We start from the raw sequence: 21,097 nt of genomic DNA, 5'->3' as shown, positions 1-21,097 counted from the left end.
ATAGCAGATCATGATAATTACTTTTAGGTGATAAAAATCCTAATTCCTTCATTCAAACCCTCCTATATTTGAATTTTCAGTTGTTCACAATTGAGTTGAGAGGTAGCATCACTTCTTACCTGGCCAGGTGTGTGTTAATTAAATCTGGGTATAAAACCAGAGATTTTTCTACTGAGGTTAAAGAATTTGAAGGTCATACATGACTTGTGAAGCTATTTTGTGCATGGCGTAGCATCCATTGGAAGGAGAAGGTACATGAGCTGATGAACATCTTTGTTTTTAGGATAGGTGATGAGCAGCTTGCTGGAGGAGCTCTTAGCCTATATGTGTTCTTTGGGAAGATTTTGTATTTGGGATAACTCAAGACCAGCATACTGTTTCTAAGAACACAATGGAAATATCAAAGCATTATAAAATCTGAAGTAGCTTTTGTATTTATTTCTATACATAAAAATATTTTGTGTTAAAATAGCGAAGTTAGCAAGGAAGATAGAGGTATCATGATTTATCAATTGTGCTGGTTGTTTGATTAAAACACAGAACTGAGTGTAAAAGGTGTGAGTTGTTCGTAGGTCTAAAGTCAACTGGCACTCTGATATTTGGCGAGTCAGTTAACAACATCTGTTTTTCCTTCCTTGACTTTTTGTGAAGTATTTAGAGTCAGTAAGCTGATTGCTTCTTGTCATTCTTCACAGAGTCTTGAAATAAAGTGTCACAGTAGAGCAGTGGTTTTTAAATGTAATTGGATGTTGTTAGGCTAATCGGACGAGACTGGAAAAGAGGTAGCATAATCTTCATTAAAACAGATTTGTGGTCATCCTGGAAACCTGTTTGAAGTTTCCCATGTCCAAATCTTTCAACTGTTTAGATGCTTTTATGACCAGAAGACTATTCAAAAAACTTTTGGAGCGTGGAAGGAGTGGTGGAGTGTTTGCAGAGAAAGGAAGCTCACCCTCAGAGCAGCCAGCCATCGCAGGTTTGTGAAGTGGCTTCCTGTTGTTGTGTCTATGTAGCAGTATGAGACATTTTTCTTAGGTTCTGAAGGAGTTATTAATACCAGTAAGCTACATCAACAGTACCTCTAGCCCAAAAGTAATGTCTTCATTGCTTATTTTCATATTTTCTTAGGATGAAATCAAATCTTCCTATCCAACATATTTTTAGAGTGCAACTGAACTGGAAAGAATCCTCCTTCTAGGCATTGGTCACTTTTTCACTGAATGGTGCTTTTTTTCAATTTCAGGCATTTACTCCATAGTTTGATATTCAAGGCTTGGAGAGCCTATGTGTGCCAGCAGCAGGGAAAGAGGAACAAATATTATGTTGCAGAGGCTCATGGTAAGTGAAGTGGTGGTAAATACCTTTATTTGGGGACATATTGAGATGGGAGTTTCCAAGGGAAATATTTACACAGAATCTCTGTCCCTTGCACATGTTTGCACACAGGCCTCCCCCACCCTGTGGAAGTGTAAAGCTTTTAGGTACAGATGGTTGCCTGTCTGAAGCTGGCAGGGGGTCTGTTTGATGCACTGCTGTGTGGCTATATAGTTATTTAGGGATGCCAGTGAATAAGCTTAAAGGCCTCTCCATCTGCTCTGGATTACATTTGCTTTTTGGAGACTGGTTTGGTTGGTTTTTTTGGGGGTGTTTATAGTTTGTGTTATTTTTCTTTTTTACTTTATGAAAATATGTGTTGAAATAGATATTTTTTGATAGAATGTGTTATTGGAATTCTCTATCAGCTGTGGCTACAGAAATTAGATAATAATTCCCTGTGGTATTAACTGCACATATTTTATCTGTATTCACTATTCCTTCCAGCTTGTGTCTTGCAATTGAAAAGAAGCCCAAGCTTTTGAAGTGCCACTTGTCTTATTGTGTAGATTCTTTGTTTTGGAATGAATTTGTGCTGCTGCTGAAGTTGCCTGTATTGGTTGCAACTCCTTTGGTTTCAGGGAATATCTATTTCCCTGAAAGGGGGGATGACCCGCTTTTGAAGATGATACTTTGGTTTTGTTCTGTGCTGATTTGTAAAATAAGTTAATTGGTCTCTGTGTATGAATGTAGCCTCAGAATATTATATAGTCCAGCACCACTGGAAACAAACCGATAGGCTATCTAGATTTCCTTTCTTACTGATGGAGGCCAGGTCACTTAGAGAAGCAGCCGTGTGTTACTTAGTTAAAAAGAGAGAAAACTGACCTATTTTAAGGTAGGTTAATACTTTATTCAGCAGATCACAAGGAAATCTTAAAAAAACCTGTAGATTTGTTTTAGTGTGTGAAGTGGCATAAAATCAATGATTTTTTTTTGAATAACTTTGATTCTGTAGTGTCAGTTCTGAGAAGCCAGACTACTGTGAGGAGAAAGTGCAGTGCACTGCATGTAGTGGTAAACTGAAATTTGTGACACCTCTTCTGTTTTTAGCTGCGTGACCAGCCTGCTAAATAAACTTGACTTGTTTCTGCTTGATTTCTCTGCTTGTAATAGAGAATAACTCTTGAAAAGCTACTGATGAACCCGATGAACTTTTTTTGTAAAAAAAAAAAAGAACCAAAACCACCCCTGTAATTCTTGCCTGATAAGGTTGCTTTGCTGAACATTATTATACAGTTACATGCCCTGTAAGCACTGAAGACAAAGCAACGCCATTGTCTGATAATTCACGCTGCTCTGAACAAGTGGCATGTTGCTGTCAGCGTTTCAGCAGTTCCTGTCGCTGTGGCACCCTCAGCCCCGGCGGTGGGTCTGGCTGTGACTCTGGTGGCTGTTTCAGGGTTTCCCACGAGGTGTCACTGCGAGTTGAGGGGACTGGAGGTCAGCGACAAGTGGTGGTGCAGAGTTGTTGAAAGATGCCAGATTCTTGCATGAACTTAGGATGCTGTCATTTTTTTCTTGTGCACAGCGAAGAAGCAAATATTGCTCAGGACCTGGCAGTGCTGGCTGGCTTATGTTGACGTTCAAAGGACAAAACGGGGGATGCAGTCTGTGGCACTGGCAGTCAGAGAAAGAAGCTGTTTGCGGTAAGAAGGGAGTGGAAACAGGCAGAGAGACACTGACCATAAGTCCATGAGTTTTACCTGTGTTTTGTTACCTTTTCCTGAAATGACTTTGTTCCATATTTGGGTTTGTTTGTTTTGGTGTGTGTCTGAATTCTTCTGGTAGCCCATGGACTTTATTTAAAAGATTGCTATTCGTATCTTTTTCTAGTGGGAGGAAGGTGATTTCTTGCACCAAATTGTGAAACCCATGTTTGACCATGTCTGTAACATTGTTTCGGCAGCATATGGTGGGCAGTGTGGAGAAAGCACTACCAGAACTGCACTGGACGTAAAATGAATGTTTTGGCTCTACAGCACTGGGCCCAGAGCCTGCAATTTCGAGTAAGTCCCAGAAGCTCCAGCTGATACCATTTCTAATGTTTAAGTTGCACACAGGTGTGACTAATATGCTGCAGATTAATGAAAAATAGGCCCTGCACTCATTTGCTTTGTAGGATGCATGGCATGAAGGGAAGTTACATCCAGCTCTCTAGAAGCTGAACTCCACCAAGATCTAATCCACTATCCCATTAGGAGGCAAGATAGCACCAGTCAGCTGTCTGACAGCACCTTGCCTCTTTGCAAGACAACATTTCTTATGTCCTGGTGAATTTCTGTGAGCACATTTAGCTCCATTTTGGGGAAAGAAAATACAACCCAGCATTTCATATTTTTGAGAGGCTGTCAGCTCCTTCAGTAAATTGTTCATCTTAGCTGAAGTGAAAGCAGTGTGGTTTCCTTTCTTTCACTGGAACTGTGGCTTTTTGTCCATTTATTTAGCAACAGGTGATGGTATTTAATTTGGCCTTTGCTGTAAAATGGAAACACTGCCTGTTTGAGAACAGATTTTACTAAAGAGAAAAACTTGTGGCTTGGAAAATCTTACAATATCTCAAGATGTGATTCTCTTTTATATGAAAATACTCTGGAAGAAAGCCTGTTGCCCAGAAAGTATTATTTTGGCCTCATTGCTCATAGCTTTCACATTTAGATCTTACATGGATTTTCCTATTGCCTGTGTGTTCCTCCTCTTTGTTCTGCTTCCTTAATCTTGTCCATTCTTTTTCCCGTTACTGTCCTCACTCAATTGTTCTGTCAGGCTTGGCTGCAGTGGCGAGAGCTGTATTTACACAGACAGAACGACAAGCAGAAAGAGACTAGAGCAGTAACTCACCATCGGCACTGGCTGCTGAAGAGATGCATGGATGCGTGGCTGGGACACTTAAAACTCCACAGAGCAAAGAAACATCGGAATGGTGAGTTAGGACAGAACAGGGCTCAGCCCCTCTGTGTAGGGCACAGTGCTTTCTATTCTAGGAGATGCTGCAGTGCTCTGCTTGCTCAGCAGATGGTGAGGTGCAACCTGGACTGTATGCTGTCACAGGCCTGCCTAGCTAAGGCTGTATACTGGACTGTCAGGAAGATCACCTGCTTTCCATGTGTCTTAAAAGAAAATGCTTTACAATTCCCTTGAAGAAAACTTTTACATTGCATAATATTTTCTGAGATATCTGTGAGAAGGGTGTATTCAGAACTATTATCAGCCAATCTGTGTGTGGATTTTCTCGATAATCAGAAAATCACATCTTATGCAGGATGGTAAAGATGATTACACCAGTTCTTTTGTTTCTTCCCTCGAAGTCACAGGAATGAGTTCAGACATTTATGTGAATTACCTGTTGATCGGTGGTTGTGGAAAAGAATCCAGCTTGGATATCTGGGGACTAGTAATAAGAGGATGCTGAAATGTAAGCAAACTTGTGTATGTTGAACAAGTGTTGCAGTGTTGTAACTTCCCCTTCTTTAGTCTGTACGGTGTGTTACTGCTCTAAAACTGCCTTTGTGATCAATAGGAAGAAAGTAGTCTGCAGCTGAGTGTTACTGTGGATTCTTACCACCATTTTTCAGTGCTAGCTTGTTACTTTGGAACCAGTGGCTTAAATGTCATGGCTTCATCTGATATAAATGAGTGCAGGATGGAACAAGTCCTGAGTAATTTGTGTGTTTGTTTTCTAGAGCTGGCCCGGGAGCATCACCGAAGCAGGATAGTCTGGCAGTGTTTCTCTGAGTGGCGGCTGTCATGGGAGTGCAGGAGAAAACTGCACGCTCACCGAAAGGACGTTGAAAAACGAGCAGCAAGGGTTGCCTTACAGAGAGCCTTTGCACGCTGGAAGCACTGTATCCAGTCTGCGTTTAGTCCCTGGCAGGGGCAAATTAAAAGCATTCTTGTGGCAAAACGATCTGGTTTAATAAACAGGAATGTTGTGCAGTGGGTGACAACAAACACGTTATCATTAGAAAGATGTATGTAAGGCCATACTAACAATACAGCAATTGCAGTTACAATATGTCAGCCTGTTGACAGATAAGAGCCTGCAGGAGATAATTTACTTAACAGCGAATCAATAATTCTGTACTTAACAGTAAATTTTAAAATGTATTGTAGTAAGCCAACAAAATCTAAAAACTTGGCTGTAGTCAAAACTTGCACAGCTAACAGTGCAGGAAATTCAAGTATTGAAGCAGGTTTAGATGGAGATCTAGTGCCCCTCTGTGGGAGAAGGTTGTGTGCGTATCAGGGTGGACGTCTCTGTGTAACAGATACTTTAACTCAATGACAGATGTGGTACTGTGTGTGGAAGAGACTCGCCAGGGTGAGCTGGCTGAAAAACACTACAAGCATCATCTGTTGGTAAGAGCACTGTTGTGTGTCAGGGGGAAGAGGCTGCGGAGGGAATTCGGGCAGTTTGACTGGCAGTGAGCCTTTCGTGCTCACAGTGATGGGTGGGTGTGAAGTGAGGGATGCACCGTTTTCTGATGTGGTGAGTTTGAATCGGGCATCAAGTTTCTAAATTCCAGCTACTCTGGAACCTGCTGGTTGAATCCAAATGGGGAAAATGTGCTGCTCTCCAGAATAGTTATTCTTCCAATTGGGAAACTGGTGAAGTAGTTAATCTTGATGGCATTAGGCTACTGTAGTCCCTGGCCATTTCACTTTGAGATCGCATTTTTCCCTTGATTTTTCCCTAATTTATTTTTTTAATTCTCACCTCTATTTCAAATGTTGCTATCTGCTTACACTGTTTTGCTACAAGAGTTATTTTTTCCCTCTGTAGTAATGCATACATGCTTCTTTTCACATGAGTCCAGAGACAGCTAATTGCATATGCAGGCAGTTGGGTGGTGGTGGTTGGGTTTTGTTTGTTTGTTCTAAATCCTTGAGGACTGTCTGAAAGCTGGACACAAGCAAGCCCCCAGCTTTTTCAGAACTGAATGATTTTCAAGTGTGGATCAGTACCGATCATCAAAAGAATGGCAGTTAGCCTGTTTGGATCATAGATTGAAACCATCAGTGACTCTAAGAGCATTTTAGGGCAGGATGCTGTCATAATACTGTCTGTAAGGAGCAGCCGGTTCTAAACTTAACAGTGCTTTCTGATTTGCGTTACCTGAAAGTTGTGTATGTTTGTTGTTGTTACAGAAACTTGGGTTGAAGGGTCTTTGGCAAAATGTCATGAATGCTTATCTTCAGCAAATGAGAAAGAATCTGTCATACCGTCAGCATCAAGTTACAGTGAGTTTCACTGTTTTTTGGTTTATTTGTTTAAGTTCTTGTGTTAGTTAGTCTCGAGCTGTCCTATTGGCTTCCACTTTCACCTACAAAATATTTTTTTATTAAATTCTTGACTTTGTTCCTAAATACTACTAGCCACGGAAAATCTCCCATGCAAGTCAACTGTCAGTCTTAGATAGATTATTTTAATATTCTGTTTTCCTATGCTTTTGGTGACTTTTACCAGAGAAAAATCATAGCAGGTTATAAAACAAGTTTGCAGTGTGCTGCCGTGCTTCATATGCCAATGGTTGCCTCCTGTATGCAGTTTTAGTAAGACATCTCATAATTTATTTCTTTGCATTCTTCTCTCTTGATATCCGTGTTTTTTCACATCTTTGTTTTTTTTCAGGTGCTGCAGAAGTTCTGGAACCGTTGGAAGTCACATTTGGAAGAGAAGGAGGAAGAGCAGCAGCAGGCCTTAACATCAGTGGCTCATGCCCGTTACAGGTGTGCAGAGAAATATTACTATAAATTTGTACCAATGGGGGATTTGTGGGCCTTTGGTTCTCATTTAAAATCTGATAATACCTTGGGGAGCGTGACCATCCTGATGCCAATTGCTGTTACACTTTCTATGAAAAGTGGTCAGTTTACATGTCCTGTTTCTGTGTGAAATGTGAAAGGGAGATTGATTAAGCCTAACTCTGAGACTTGTTTAGATTTAATAGCTGGATGTTTTACTGGTAGGAGCAGCAGGTTGCAGCATGAGCATGGACAAAGCTCAAACCGCTTGCTGCTGCTTTACTTCGGGGAGGAGTGGGGGGAGTTGACTCTCGCATCTCTGGGAAGGCCACAGACTAGCAAGTACGTATTATCTTCATCAAAAGAGGAAGAAGCTTCGATGAAGGCAACTAACCTGACCTTGTTCATAAGAGGCAGCTTTGGTAGAATCCCTTCAGTGGTGTTCACTTAAATTTGAGAAGAAACTTCTTCTCAGTAAGGGTGACAGAGCACTGGAACAGGCTGCCCAGGGGGGTTGTGGAGTCTCCTTCTCTGGAGACATTCAAGACCCACCTGGACATGTTCCTGTGCAACCTCACTTAGGCGTTCCTGCTCCAGCAGGGGGATTGGACTAGATGATCTTTTGAGGTCCCTTCCAATCCAGAACATACTGTGATACTGTGATACTGTGATCAGACCATGCCTCTCTTTGTTATTTGTTGCTATAACTTTTTTCAAGTCCTATTACAATGTTTGTTTGGTTTGTGTTGTGGTTTGGATTTTTTAAAATCAAAGAGTAGGATTTTCAAAATATTTCCAAGGGAGGAGGGAGTGGACTATATTTACATTGGAGAAGAAATAAAAGATGATTATATAATTTTTCCTTTGTCTGTATTTATAAATAGAATCAATTGGTCAGAAGTCAGAACAATCTTTTGAATGATCTGAATGAAAGCAGGGAGTTCCATTAACTTCAGAAATTTCATAAATCTTGTTTCATGTATTCTGGTTAAGATTTCAGGGGACAAATTGTCTGTTTTTTAACTCAGAGAATAATGAGGATGTACAGCTGCCTGATTTCCAAAGAAGGCTTTCATGATTTGAAACAATCAAGTAACTAAACTCTAGATGGATTGGTCTTATGATGTTCATAAAATCAGTCTCTTCTCTGAAGAAACTCTCTCCTGTGCTGACATTCTCCCTTTTTGCTTGCAGGAGAGTGTTGATGAAACAGGTATTTGACACGTGGCTGCTGAAGGCACGCAAGCAGCAGGAATACCAAATGGGAGAGAAGAGGGTAAATGTAAATCTTGTACCTGGCCTTGCTTAGGACAGAGGGGAGGATTTCTTAGCCACTGTCTGTGAATATCAGTGAGCATGAGATGGACTCAGGTGGTGTAAATTCCCTTTTCCCTAGTGGGACGGTCAAGGTGGGGAAACGGATTACAACCAATACTTACAAATCACCTTTTTTGAGTTAAACTGTTCATGAAAAGCTGTTATTATTAGAGAATAACTATTATTATAGGATAACTATTCACACAGCTCACTGATTGTATGTGCTCTTTCCCTCGTGGTTTCATAGTTACCTGGTTGAGACAATATTAATAAAGAGCTGAACCCAGCCTGTTTAAGTAGTACAGGGTTGAACTGACAAACTAGGTGCTTCTAGGTGAGTGACCAGAAAAACCTCTAGGGATCCTTAATTTCCTAAGATGCGTATATAATCCTATAGTCTTTATATACAGCAACCACTGCTGCCTTTTATGTAGTGCAACTCACACAGCTCGATGGTACCGTGCGCGGGTGGCCTTGTGCAGATATGGCTGAGTCCTGGTGTTCTGAGATTATCAGGTCTTGCAACTGGTTTCTGGAGCTTATTGATTCTTGGGAGTCTTTCACATGCTACTTATCAGCTTGTGTTTTTCCTCTCTCTGGCCTGCTGTTTCCTGCTAACAGTTTCTCCATCCACATGCATGTAGGTACCTGTAGAACATGTTCACATAAACTCGCAGCAAAGGGGCTTTTGTGTCCGTTGCTGTTCAGTGTGAGAAGGGGAAACTGAACACTGGACAGTTCTGTGCATGTCATCTTTAAGGAGCTGTCTTCTGTTGTTTGTAACTGGCCTGTATCATGAATTCATTGCCACATTCTTTTCACTATAGGCTGTACTTCATTTTGAAAGGCAACTATTGCGTTGTTCCTGGTGCTTGTGGCGTAGAAAAACAGCTGTGCGTTTGGAGGAGCAAGAGAGCTTGGTTCGTGCAAGAGATCACTACAGTAACCTGCTGCTGCTAAAGGCTTTTTGTCTGTGGAAGAAAAATACTCAGGAGAGAGAAACAGAGTAAGAAGGTTTTTTTAACTGAGAATTATTTGGATTGGCCCCGTGGTGGCCTATTCTTGACAAAGCAGCATTTAGTTCACAGTGCTTCTGACTCCTTATTTGTGTTTTGGAATCTACTGGTTTGTCTTTCAGTAAATAACATAGTGAAAATAGCAAGTGTGGACTCCTGCCTGTGCTAGAGGGGTTCATTAACATGGATTGCATTGCAGGAGAAATAATTACATTATTTTTCTTGTAGGAGGCTCAAGGAGATGCAAGCTTCAAGATTTCACTATTCAAAGTGTCTGCAGGAGTCTTGGAACAAGTGGAGGGAGGTGAGAGATTAACAGATGAAGAAGAGCTTGAATCCTTTTTGTTGTGTTCTGATTGCTTGTACCCATATGACTAGAAATTAAATTGTTTATTTTAAACACTAGTCATTCCTAAGCTCTCTTCCCTTTGCAGGTGGATAAAACCAGTTCAATGCAGGTGGAACAGAATTTATGTAGGGAGGAGAGATATTTGAGTTCTCATTCACTTGTCCAGGCGTAGTGAGAATGGGACTATAGTTTAGGAGATTTATTTGGGAATGTAACCAGAATTAGTGTGATGACGTTGTCCCTAGGCAGTACTGTGTTTGTCCTTCTCAAACTTTACGGCAGTTAGAAGTTTGCAGCAAGGCCGTGGTGTATGGTCTGTAGTTGTGTACAGGTCACAGCAGGTCCTATCAAATGACATTTCACTTTCATGCTGGGCCTTTTTCTTGCCACGACACGATGTCCCAAATGTGCCTTGCAGCGTGTCTCGAGAATCTATGAGAAATTTTAGAGTTGACACTAGTCCATTGGTCTGGAACTGTTAACTTGAGTGAACTGCACCGCAGGATTCCTAAAAAGAGTGGGGAAAAAAAAAGCCCCAACTGGGCCTTTTGGAGGAATAGCAGAGTGCAGCACCAGTTTGAGTGAGAACCTGTCATAGCAATATAAAAGATTGATGTTTCCCCAGAGACTGCAAATGGTCTTTTGCTCTGCTCTCTGCTGTTGCCTGTTTCTCCTCCAGCATGTACATATAATTATTTTTCCTCTTCTTTTTTCCTCCCTCCTTATAGTATGTGAATCATCAGCGTGAGAAATGGAGGAAGTTGGTGCAAGCAGATGTGCACTACCAGCAAACATTACTGGGCAAGACCTTGGCAGCTTGGAAGGTAGGAGATAATGTCCGCTTCTCTCTGAGACTTGTCAGTATGTGCTGAAGTGTTTTAGTGAGAACGGGAGAGCTGCCACGCTGTTTCACTCCAGGCGCTTACACACCAAGTGTGCGAGGTAGAACAGAGGCTGTTGTAGATAGGGTTGTATAAGCTCTGGCAGTGCTTTTGGAGCAAAAGAACCAATGTAGTCTTGTGGCTTTGACGGGCGTTAACTAGTGTGTAATGACTGTTCAACTTGAAAAACAGCATTTGATTTCAGCGGCTGTAACCTGTTTTTTCTTACACTGTACTGCTGCTACTAAGAGTTTCCAGATGTCTCCTTGATATTTGAGGGAAATTTTACCTTTCACTGCTTTTCTTGCAGAGTTACCAACATAACGTACAGTGCATTCTATACCAAGTAGCTGAAAAGGAGCAACGGCACACTAGGCTGCTGCTGCGGTAAGCCTGTGTTCCTCGTGCAGCCTGAGAGACAGGTGACTGCGCTGCAGTCAAATTACTCATATTCTTTCACTGCCACCTATGTAAATTTGTGAGTGTTCAATGCTGGGAACTGACTTTGCTATGCATTGCCATTTCTGTGCAGGTCATCTAGCTACAAAGTCAGCCTTGTCCTGGATTGCTGTCTGGTTTGCTTTAACATTTTAAATCTGTGTTTAGTCCTATGAGAGACCCCAGACAGCAAACTGTATCATTCCCTGCAGTGCGTGGATTCTGACTGCCATGAAATTAAAGCAGCCTGAGGGAGATGTAAAGGATATTTTGCTTTATAGTGAGGAGAGCAATTAAAAGATAATATTACTTTGTGTTGGATGTAGTTGCTCTAGTTTCAACTACCTCCTTCGTTTCTATGCTATACAACTTGACTCACTTACAGAGCCTCACTGACTCAGCCAAAGAGACAAGATTTAAGGGGGTGTTCTGTTTTTGTACCGCCCTCTCTTCAGCAGAGTTCTGAAGGTGCAGAGGTTGATTTGTAAGACTGAGTTTACAAAGGCAGCTGATTTTGGTTCCCCAGTGAGTGGGAAGGTACCGAGTGGAACAAGTGAGAATCATCCTTAATGTTTTTTTGTTTGCTTTTAAATTTTTCATATAACTTTCAGACAGGTTCTGTGTATGTGGAGAGAAAATGCCCTTGCTCTTAGGTGTGAAGCCAAGGCAACTACTTGTGCAGAGGAGCACTACAGGAGAGCAATCCTGTCAAAGGTGGGGTCTGTACAGCAGATACCAAGGTCTAAATACCAATGCGAGTTCAGGGAGGGGTCAGGTAATGCAATTCAAAGGACTAAAAACTTTGCCTAAGAGTCACTACTAAGAAGGGTCTAAAAAGCGGGAGTGCCATCTTTTTACATGCGTCTTTGAAACTGTCTCTGAGTGAGCTCATGGTTTTTCCTCTTCCTTTCTTTCTCTCCATTTCCTAGGAGGAAGGGAAAAACAGTAGTGTGATAGAGCATAGTAGTATTACCTGGGGGGTGAAGGTGGGTGGGTGGACAGAGGGACGGGAAGGACAAATGCCTTGAAAAATACCTGGGGTGCCCTCTGAAATACTGCTGTGTTTAATTTGTAGGAAATTTGCACTCTTTTGCTGAGCCTTATATAAAAACTGAGAGGGAAGTGGTCATGGTGACGGGAGTGTGGAGTGCATCACTTCCCTTCCAAAGAACGCTGCGGTGTCAGCCTGTGTCCTCTATCTGGTTTGCATTATCTCTTCAGGTGTTGCTGCAATGGAGATGCGCTGCCTCGCTACAGGGGTATTACCGTCAGCAGAAGATGACAGCTGTGATGGAGGCCAGGAAACACCTGGAGACAGGTGAGCTGCTGGAGACAGGAAGCTCTCAAAAGATATAGTTATCTGTGTATGATCCTTAGAAAGACATGGCTTAGTAGGGCAGTCATTTGTGTCATCTGTACAGGTGAAGTAACTGGATGGTCTGTTAAGCTTACAAAGGTTGTCCCCATAGAATGGGAAATGACAGAAAGGCCCTCAAAATCTGCAAGCATTTTCATGGTACCAGCCACATTCTTGACATGAGGACTCTGAAGTACAAAGAGGGCAAATCACCCCCTAAAGATTATAAAGAGTGTTGATGGCAGCAGGGAGGACTTGCAGGTCATGGCTCGCTGTCCGTTACCTGAAATGTTTCACAATCCTTCTTCCTAGTGCTGAGTACTGTCAGTGTTGAGTATTGTTACTATTAAGTATTGCTAAAACAGTCTGGAAGAGCAGCTCATCATTTTGTCTGAGATTAATACTTCTTTTTGGTACATTAGTTAATTTATCTTCTCCTAACAGTGCATTTACAGACCCTGTTTCTTCACTGGAAGAAATTAACTTGGGAGTGTCTGGTGCTGAGGGCTCAGCAGCACAGGGCAGTGCAGCACCACCAGCAACACCTGCTCCAGAAGTACCTGGTGAAATGGAAGAAGTATCATCAGTGGTGCCTTGGCAAAATGGTGAGAAGGATCAGCAGCCTCCCCAGCTGGTGACACAGGGTGGGAAGCTGTGGGTGTGGAGGAACAGACCCTGTTCCCCGATGAGAGGAATGGTGGTCTTGGCTGAGGAGGAGCAGGACACTGTCGGGGGAAGGAACATGCCCGTGTCTTGCCCAAAGAAGCTTTTATAGAACTAACAGATTTCACAAGAGATAACAAGCTGGGCTTGCCATGTGTGGGATCATTTAATGAAATCCTTGTAGGGCTTGTAGATATCTGCAAATGGGGTTACACCACAGGGCACTTAGATATTGCCTTAACAGAACAAAGGGAAGGTGATGAAGGCTGTTTGGTACCCGTTGTGGTATCACTGGCTCAGAGAAGCTGGGGTTTGTCTGCAAGTGACTCACTGTTTTTGTTGCCTTACAGCTACTGCAGAGAAAAGGAGAGCAGCTAATGACTCACAGACTTTGCTCTGCTTCCTTCTCTTGCTGGAAGGCACGGGTAAGGAGTTGTCCCCTGGCAGGTGTCTAGCTCCTGGCTGATCCTTATCCCTTCTTCTCCTTCGTATTCCATTTACACCTGAGTACCACAGAAACTTATTTAAACATCTTCTGGATTTGTGGTTCCACTAGCACAAGAGACACCTTGCCAGATAGTGTGTGAACTGAGCAGGTTATTGTGCTGTGGCTCCACCAGCACTTCCTCTTTGGGTGATGCTCTGGCTAGCGTTTCTGGGGTGGGACATGTAAACTCCTAACCTGGTTGCTCTGCAATTTTTTCCCTGATAGCTGTTGCAGCAGCGATGGGAACAGCAGAAGACAGTGCAAGCATTGTGGCACTGGTCCCTGTCATTGCAGAGGAAGGTAAGGGTGTGCAGGGATTGGGGCAGACAAGTGAATTTGCATATGCAGATCATTGCAGATTTGATTGCAATCAGCAGAGTGCACACTGAATACCTGTTTCCTTTAATCTTTGGGGTGCTAGATGTTATTTTAGGATGCTGGAAAACTGTCCCTAAATCCTCTTATCTGATTAAAAAATTTGCACGTTTTTTTCCCCATCCAGCCTCAGCTGACTTAAATCCCTGTCCCTTTGTCCTTGTAGTAGTGTCCTGCTGTTGCTGTAGCTCTGCCTATTCCTATCCAGTGGAAGGGAAAGTGTTCCTGTCTGCAGGGGGAGTCCCTGGCCCAGAACCTGTCTTTGTAACCTGCGCATCTGTCTGTTGTTCATGTTGTAGGTATTTGATGCTTGGTTTAGATTTGCCAAGGGACAACAGCAGAAGAAAGATCACACTGAAAAAGCTACAGGAGTTGACCACACTATTTCTCTGAGAGAAGGTGTAACCCCGGTCTGGAAAGCCACCAGTGACACGAAACAGGTGGGGAACAGCTGCAAGCCCAGCACCAGCTGCAGGTGAAAGAGCCAAGTGATTGCTCAGATACATCCAGGACTGATCTGCTCTGACTTACTCTGTGTGTGGTTGTGGGTGGGTGTATGTTGGAGCCCTACATCTCAGCTCCTGTTTGGATCTGACATTTTTGCCTGTGGTTCAAAGCAAAGCACCCTGTCCTTTCATTCAGCTGAGACTAGAGCACTTCAGATTTGTGTTGCTAACTGGGATCCTTCCTTAATTAAACTATTTCAAAACTGTCCAGTTCCTGCCACAGGCAATATTGCTGGATGAAACCTTTGCATGTGGCTAGAGTCTGATCTCTAAATTCTATGCTAGAATGAAGAATTAGAGACTGTGTCTAATCCTATCTTACTTTTAGCACCACTTACACCTTAAAATGTGGGCTTGTGTCACTTCTGCCTTTGAGTACTAGCCCATACCTGTGTGTGGAGGGGAAGATAGGGATGCCTGCGTTGATTGCTCTCTTCCTGCTCCCGGGCAGCTTTCCCAGGTTTTCAAGACACTAATTGTTCCATTTGCTAATGTGCAGCCTGTCTTACTGCAGAAGTACCCAGTTAATTCTCTTTACCCAAATGTTACCACAGTGGACCTGCTGATTTAGCTTAGAGAGCTGGTATGGCTGTGAGGTCATCAGAAATGTCGGTTCCTTTCTGCGGTGTTCTGCTCCCTGGGTGGTGTGGTGTTGCTTCTCTAGTTCTATCCCTGTATTGGCAGGCAACCTACCACCTTCAGCAGTCAGTGTATCGTTGTGCCATGCTGTGGAAACAGAAAGCTCTCTCCAAGAAATTAAATATGCCTTGTTCTTTTCTGCCTCCTCTGAAGAAGCAAGTGACATGTAAAATGCCTGATGTTAGGCCTGAGACAAGAGGACATTCAGCAGAGGAAGAGCCATGGCTTTCAAAACGCAGTTATCTGCCATTTCACCTTGCTGATGGGGACTCAGTTCTCAGTGATCTGTGAGTGTAAAGTTCTGGTCCCTTTTGTGTTTCTCTGGCATGTATGTAGTTTGGCGTGCATGTAGTCTGTCTGTCCATGTCTCTCATGTTTGTATTTCCAAGTTTTCACACGGATGACTGCTAGTTCCATGCAGTTTCTGTAACTCCTCCTCTGATCTTGCATCATGTGGCTGGTGTTGCAGAGTTACACAAGAGCTACTACACAATGCATACATCAGCCCACAAATAGTAAAGGAATTTGTGACTTGCATGTCAGCAATGGGTAGAATTGGCTCAGCTATATACTTTCCCACTATGGATTTCTCAATATACAACTACAAATTAATGAAAAGTTGGTCATTTGTCATAATAACAGTTACACACCAAAACATTTGAAAGATGCATGTGATGTGACTTTTACCACCATGAGAGCTTATCTTGCCCAAGTGACCTAGAGCTGTCACTGAAGCTCTTATTTTTTTCACTGGAGTCACATATAGGGTCTGATGAAATAATAAACATCAAGAATCCCGGCTGTGTAGAAACTGAACTTTCATCTCCCCCTGGGGTTCCCTGGGGGAATTTATTCCTTAATAAATTCTTTCTGATCATGGGGCAATTGCAAGGAAGAATCTTCCATGGAGATTCTCAGTCGAGGACAGGAGCCTTACAGGGAAATAAGACTAGAGTTTCACATTTCTTTAAGCTAGGATGTGCTGCCAAAAGAAGTAGTTCTATCTTGTTCAGTTCTGTCCCTTTCACTACTCCTCATGTTGGCACAATCATTCATATGGTGAACCAGGTTGTGACATTAATAGCGGTCAAAATTTAACCTTTAAATATTATTATTGCATGTAAGGGGAATGTTGCAGAGCAGGGATGAATGGAGGAATAGGACTGGTTCTTTAGCTGCAATCCCAGCTTATGCCAATTTAAAATAATCATGAACCTTGGGGCATTATTGGTTCTGTTTGTTCTTTTCAGAAATGCTATTCGACGAGCAAGGTTACCACCATGGAGGCCTGACTTCCTTCTGGAATCTCTGGAAAGCAAGGAACGGCTGATATCTCCTTTTACTAGGTAGAAAATCTATATTTAAAAGTAGAGGAAAAGAGGGTGATTTACCGTGCACCTTAGGCTATGCTTATTCCCTCAAATCCCCTTACCTTCATAATACAGAACATTCAGTAATTTTGGGACTGTGCATTGCTCTATACTATCAAAAGGCCATGGTGACCTTAAAAACTTTAGATTTCATACAGGAAGGAGACAAAAATAACAGAACTTTCAAGTTAATTAAATAGCAACCAAGGCCTTTGTTTCGTTAGTGAGATATTTTGAGGGAAAGATAAGGCACATCACTTATTTCCAAAATTAATAGGCTTAGTTAATAAGTTCCCTTTTCTGTCAGTCTTGCCACATAAACTCAGAAGTTTGAGTTGTGCAGGATGTTTTTTGGCTCACAGATTATATTTACTCCACAACAGGTTTGTATTTGGATTTAACTAATCTACTGGGCAATCATTAACTATTCTGATAATGCAGAGCCAGAACTAAATATTTGTCTTTGTCTTGCTGAATCAACTTTACTGCTCTAAAAGGAGCTACTTTATATTTTTACTTGCCCCAAATCATAAAATTGTTCAACTAAGCGGTGGTTTCACTGTCTTGAGTGGTCTGTACTTGTTTTAGTTATGATATCATTTCTTAGTCCTGAAAGTGAGTGAGCTGAAACTCCTCTTGCTATAGAAGCTGAACTTGCTTTCAAGCAGATGTTTAGACTGAACTTTTGTGAAACTGTTCTATAATTAGCTTTAGAGAAGAGAAATATCTTTCCGTTTCCTGTCAAAACCTATCTGAGACTTCTGCTTCTGCTCCACTCCTTCTCTTGTCCCCAAGCCAAAATAAGGCTGGATTTTGTTAATGGGTTGAATTCTTAGCTCTAAAGAGAATTCAGCCTGGATCAATGTGGGGGATTTGGAGTAGGGCAGGTACAAGTAATGAAAACCTTGCTTTGCTGCCTTTTTTTTTAAACCATTGTGGTGTTTTTCTCTATTTCTGTTTTTTAATTGGGGTTTCCCCTACGTAGTAAAAAAGCTAAGTGGAAAGTTATATGTAAGGGAGTAACAAGATTTGCCCCTTTTTTTGCTACAAAGGACAAGAGATGTACAGAGATGTTCTCCATCTTCCTTTACAGATCAGAGGTGCCCTTTCAGCAAACATCTGTGAAAAAATGTTCTGCACAGACAGGGAACTTAATGCCAGTGCCTCAAAGGGAAGAAATCACCTGTAAATGTCTGCCTCAAACAGGAAATGCCACCCATCCCTATCCATCTCTCATACGTGCTGCTCTCCCGTCTGTACCGCCACGCAATGTGCACCGTGCTGTTCAGAGGCCAGAGCTACGGTCTCCTTTATCCTTCATGCCCCAAATGGAAGTTGGAGTGGAAATGGTGAGTGTATCGCTGAAGGAAAAACCCGTGTGCTCACTGAGCTACTGTCAATGTTCAGGCTGCTTATTGCAGGTTTTTCCTGTGGCTCCTCTAGCCTGCCTGTCTGGTGATTGGGCCATTCATTTCTTGTTCTAGTTGTCAGCTTAAAAGCCAACCAGACTAACTGGCTGTGACCGCCCAAGAACTGTTTACCACCAGTTTGAAGCAACATTTCACAGGCTGACCAACCCACGTGTGTGGTGTACTGTAATTCATACCTTTTTCCTGGTCTTGCATCCTTCCTAGCAGGATGTTTTTCCTAGCAATTGACTGGAGAGTGCTGCTCCTTCGAGAGTTCAGAGCAGTTACAGTTTGTAAACGAGATTACAGGGATTTAAGAGTAACTCAGTTTAGTAGCAGTGGCTGTGTCTCAAAAATGGAAATTCACTTAACCAGCAAGTAGGTGCTTGCATTTTAAACTCCTCTATTCCACACAAAATGTGAGGCGTTAATTTTGCTGAAATATCTTCATGCTAGAAATAAGAGCCCATTTCTTGAGCTCTGCTTTGTCTGTGGTATTTTATGAGAGGGGCTCTGCAACTACAGGGGATGTCTGAGTAGGGTTTAGTAGGTTGGGTGCATCCTGCTTGCTGGGCTTACTCAAGAAAACCCTTTGAGGAAAAAAACAGTATAATTCTGACCTTGTAGAGAGGAGCTCAGCGTGTGAGCAGTCACAAAGGAGCCCATTCCCAAGACCCTCAACAGGACCCTGTGGAGAAGAAGTTGCAACCAAACTTGCGTCCACATTTTCCATCATCTGAAGACTCATTGAGAAAATGGAGTCACCAAACTGCAGGTGGGTCCTCAGATCTAAACTGTAGCAGTTGCACAACCTCGCCCAATACACACGTGACTACAAGTCAACTCCACAAAACGTAAGGGAGACAAAGCGCTCTTGTACGCCTGCATCAGGAGGTGCGGAATGTCAGTCGTTCCGTGGACTGTGCTGAGTCAGGGGGTAAAGAACACCCTGTTGTAGGGATTGCAGGATGGGAACTGCGAGGGGTCAGCTGCTTTTAGCGAGAAGGTGCTCAAGTGCTGGGGCATTTGTGTACGGCAGCTGGAGGTACAGCAGAACTCGCCCAATAAGGTTCTTTCAGTCTTCTCCACACTCACGCTATGGTTGTAAAGGGGATGGGTGGTGTCTGAGCACCTTGGAAGGTGGTTTTTCATGACATAAGGGCATGAAGTTTGCGTTCCATGGGACCAGACTTACTATTTACTCCTAGAGTGGATGTAAAGCACTAAATCATGAATAGACTAAAATAACATTTGTAGTACTAAACCACTCACTAGAGCACTTCTTATCTTTTTTGTATGTTTGAACTGGGAGCTTTTAATGCTGTTGGCACTCCTGCCCTCTCACTGCGCCTGATCTTTTGAGTGAATAGGTACATGTCACAGGGTGACAGGATGGGTGAAGAGGACTCAGGAGGGTTCTGTGTGTCCTGTCTACTAACCTGACTTTCCTTGATAAGTAGAAACAGCATCAGTTTGCTCTACTTCCATTGCTTGTGACTTTATCTTCCATTCAGCTGAAGGGGAAGAAAGGAAGCACAGTTCCAGAGAAGAAATGATATTAGAGAGAAGGCTGGAAGTTGAACTGCAACACATCCAACAGCAGATGCAGTACTACTTCAGCAGGAAGCAAGAACTCAAGTATGTTGCAAAGCCCCTTTAGCCAGACTTTCTTCATGCTGTCAACTCAGTACTGTTTTGGTTTTTTTTAAATGTGTCTACTTTGAAAATAACCAATCATCTGTCCACAGCAGAACTGTGAATGAAATAGAAAAGTTCTAGAGATGTTGATTTTTCTCCTTTTAAGAGTTTACTCCACGTGGGAGAGAGTACATGAGCAACTTCTTTTGTAGTCAGCCAGTGGTTTAATTATACCTTTGGCAGCAATTGTAGAAAAGAATGACAAAGGTATCATTGGGTGTAATCTGAAGGCAGTACAAATGAACTTGGCAAAGCAGCTGAAATTTAGCTCTCAGTTCTTTTACCATGAGGAGTGAAGACTTTGCTTTTCTAACTGTCAATTAAAAAAATTACATGGCTGGGGTTTGACAACTTCTCTGCTAGAACAAGAAGACATTTACAAAAATGCTTAAGAGGAAATGGGACTTGGAGGGGATTCAACTGTCAGGAAAGGAAGAAGTCAGGAACTAGGACCCAGGAATGGAGGCAACAGCTTTCAGAGAGATTTCTCTGCTTTCCAGCATTTTTTTTAAAGACTTTTTATTGTTCGCTGGTTTGAGACAAAATATTGGGTCTTATTGCAAGTATCAATTGCAGCTCTAAGTTGGCTTAGACTGTTGAGCTCCTAATTGGGATAAGAACCCTTCTAATCCATTTTATCAGGTCCTGTCAGCAGCAGGCAGAGATTCTACAGAAGTGGCTAGAAACGAGCACACAAGCAGAGGATGAAGACAGCGTGCAAGGAGTTCAGGAAGAATTGGATCAGGTGCGTAAATAACAAATTGAAGTTACTTAAGTGATTATCACTGTGCTATGCACTTAGCCTGAAGGCTGATGGTAGTTGTGAGGAATTGTACAGCAAGGTGTTATTAAAATGCTAAGAGAAGGGAAACTTGTAATCAGAAACGGGCTGTGGAGCAGAACAGACTGCTGCATAGATGTACCTTCCTGTTTGTTCAGAAATTTAACTTCAGCTGCGATAGACCTTTCTAAGGCGATTTCCAAGCTACATGGCAGGCTTTAGTAGATTTAATCTCAAATTTTCTTCTGTCATTTCTCAGGACAGTGTAGCTACGCTAGACCCACTGCATGGGCGTTGCTCAGTCTCCAGGTTCCTACATGTGTGCGTACCGCACTGTTACTGCTAAAGCTCGCCAGTGAGTGACACGATCCTGTCACTTAATGGCTCTTATGTGGGATAATATAAGGGCTGCTGGAGCTTGTTCATTCTTCTTCTGTCAGAAAAACTAAATGCTGTCTTGCTGTACAAGCAGCTTATGCATTCGTCTTCACTTTCAGTTGCAGGTGAGGATCAACACTCTCACCAAAGCACAGCCAAAAGACAGACAACATGTGCAGAACCTGCTTGCCCGTCTGCGTGATATCCAGATTGCTCTGGATGTATAATGCATCTGAACCAGTTTTCCAGCTCACAGGTAGGATTTTTTGCCCTTTCATACCATGAGAGGATGGAAGAGATGTATACATTCTCTT

General features: G+C 42.5%; 1 protein-coding gene across 1 annotated transcript in view; it reads left to right on the top strand.

Moving 5' to 3' along the window:
* The window catches only part of SFI1 (SFI1 centrin binding protein), a gene marked incomplete at its 5' end in the record, with an annotated part of 28,287 nt that overhangs the window by 6,721 nt on the left and 469 nt on the right, over positions 1-21,097 (top strand). Inside the window, 27 exons of the mRNA XM_080354985.1 lie at positions 869-976; positions 1,244-1,338; positions 2,906-3,023; positions 3,284-3,383; positions 4,141-4,297; positions 5,058-5,219; positions 5,663-5,733; positions 6,523-6,615; positions 7,007-7,104; positions 8,314-8,395; positions 9,264-9,442; positions 9,681-9,756; positions 10,530-10,625; positions 10,993-11,069; positions 11,732-11,834; positions 12,342-12,438; positions 12,922-13,082; positions 13,491-13,565; positions 13,853-13,927; positions 14,302-14,442; positions 15,301-15,434; positions 16,398-16,493; positions 17,611-17,866; positions 18,554-18,701; positions 19,441-19,564; positions 20,267-20,369; positions 20,903-21,039. Of these exons, the coding sequence (XP_080211111.1) occupies positions 869-976; positions 1,244-1,338; positions 2,906-3,023; positions 3,284-3,383; positions 4,141-4,297; positions 5,058-5,219; positions 5,663-5,733; positions 6,523-6,615; positions 7,007-7,104; positions 8,314-8,395; positions 9,264-9,442; positions 9,681-9,756; positions 10,530-10,625; positions 10,993-11,069; positions 11,732-11,834; positions 12,342-12,438; positions 12,922-13,082; positions 13,491-13,565; positions 13,853-13,927; positions 14,302-14,442; positions 15,301-15,434; positions 16,398-16,493; positions 17,611-17,866; positions 18,554-18,701; positions 19,441-19,564; positions 20,267-20,369; positions 20,903-21,010 (3,133 nt within the window). The 3' untranslated portion in view covers positions 21,011-21,039. The remainder of the gene's footprint in view (positions 1-868; positions 977-1,243; positions 1,339-2,905; positions 3,024-3,283; positions 3,384-4,140; positions 4,298-5,057; positions 5,220-5,662; positions 5,734-6,522; positions 6,616-7,006; positions 7,105-8,313; positions 8,396-9,263; positions 9,443-9,680; positions 9,757-10,529; positions 10,626-10,992; positions 11,070-11,731; positions 11,835-12,341; positions 12,439-12,921; positions 13,083-13,490; positions 13,566-13,852; positions 13,928-14,301; positions 14,443-15,300; positions 15,435-16,397; positions 16,494-17,610; positions 17,867-18,553; positions 18,702-19,440; positions 19,565-20,266; positions 20,370-20,902; positions 21,040-21,097) is intronic.

This window comes from Nesoenas mayeri (genome assembly GCF_963082525.1).
Source record: "Nesoenas mayeri genome assembly, chromosome: 17".
NCBI lineage: Eukaryota > Metazoa > Chordata > Aves > Columbiformes > Columbidae > Nesoenas > Nesoenas mayeri.
The sequence above is the reverse complement of the archived record's forward strand: the minus strand, read 5'-3'. Positions and strand labels throughout refer to the sequence as shown.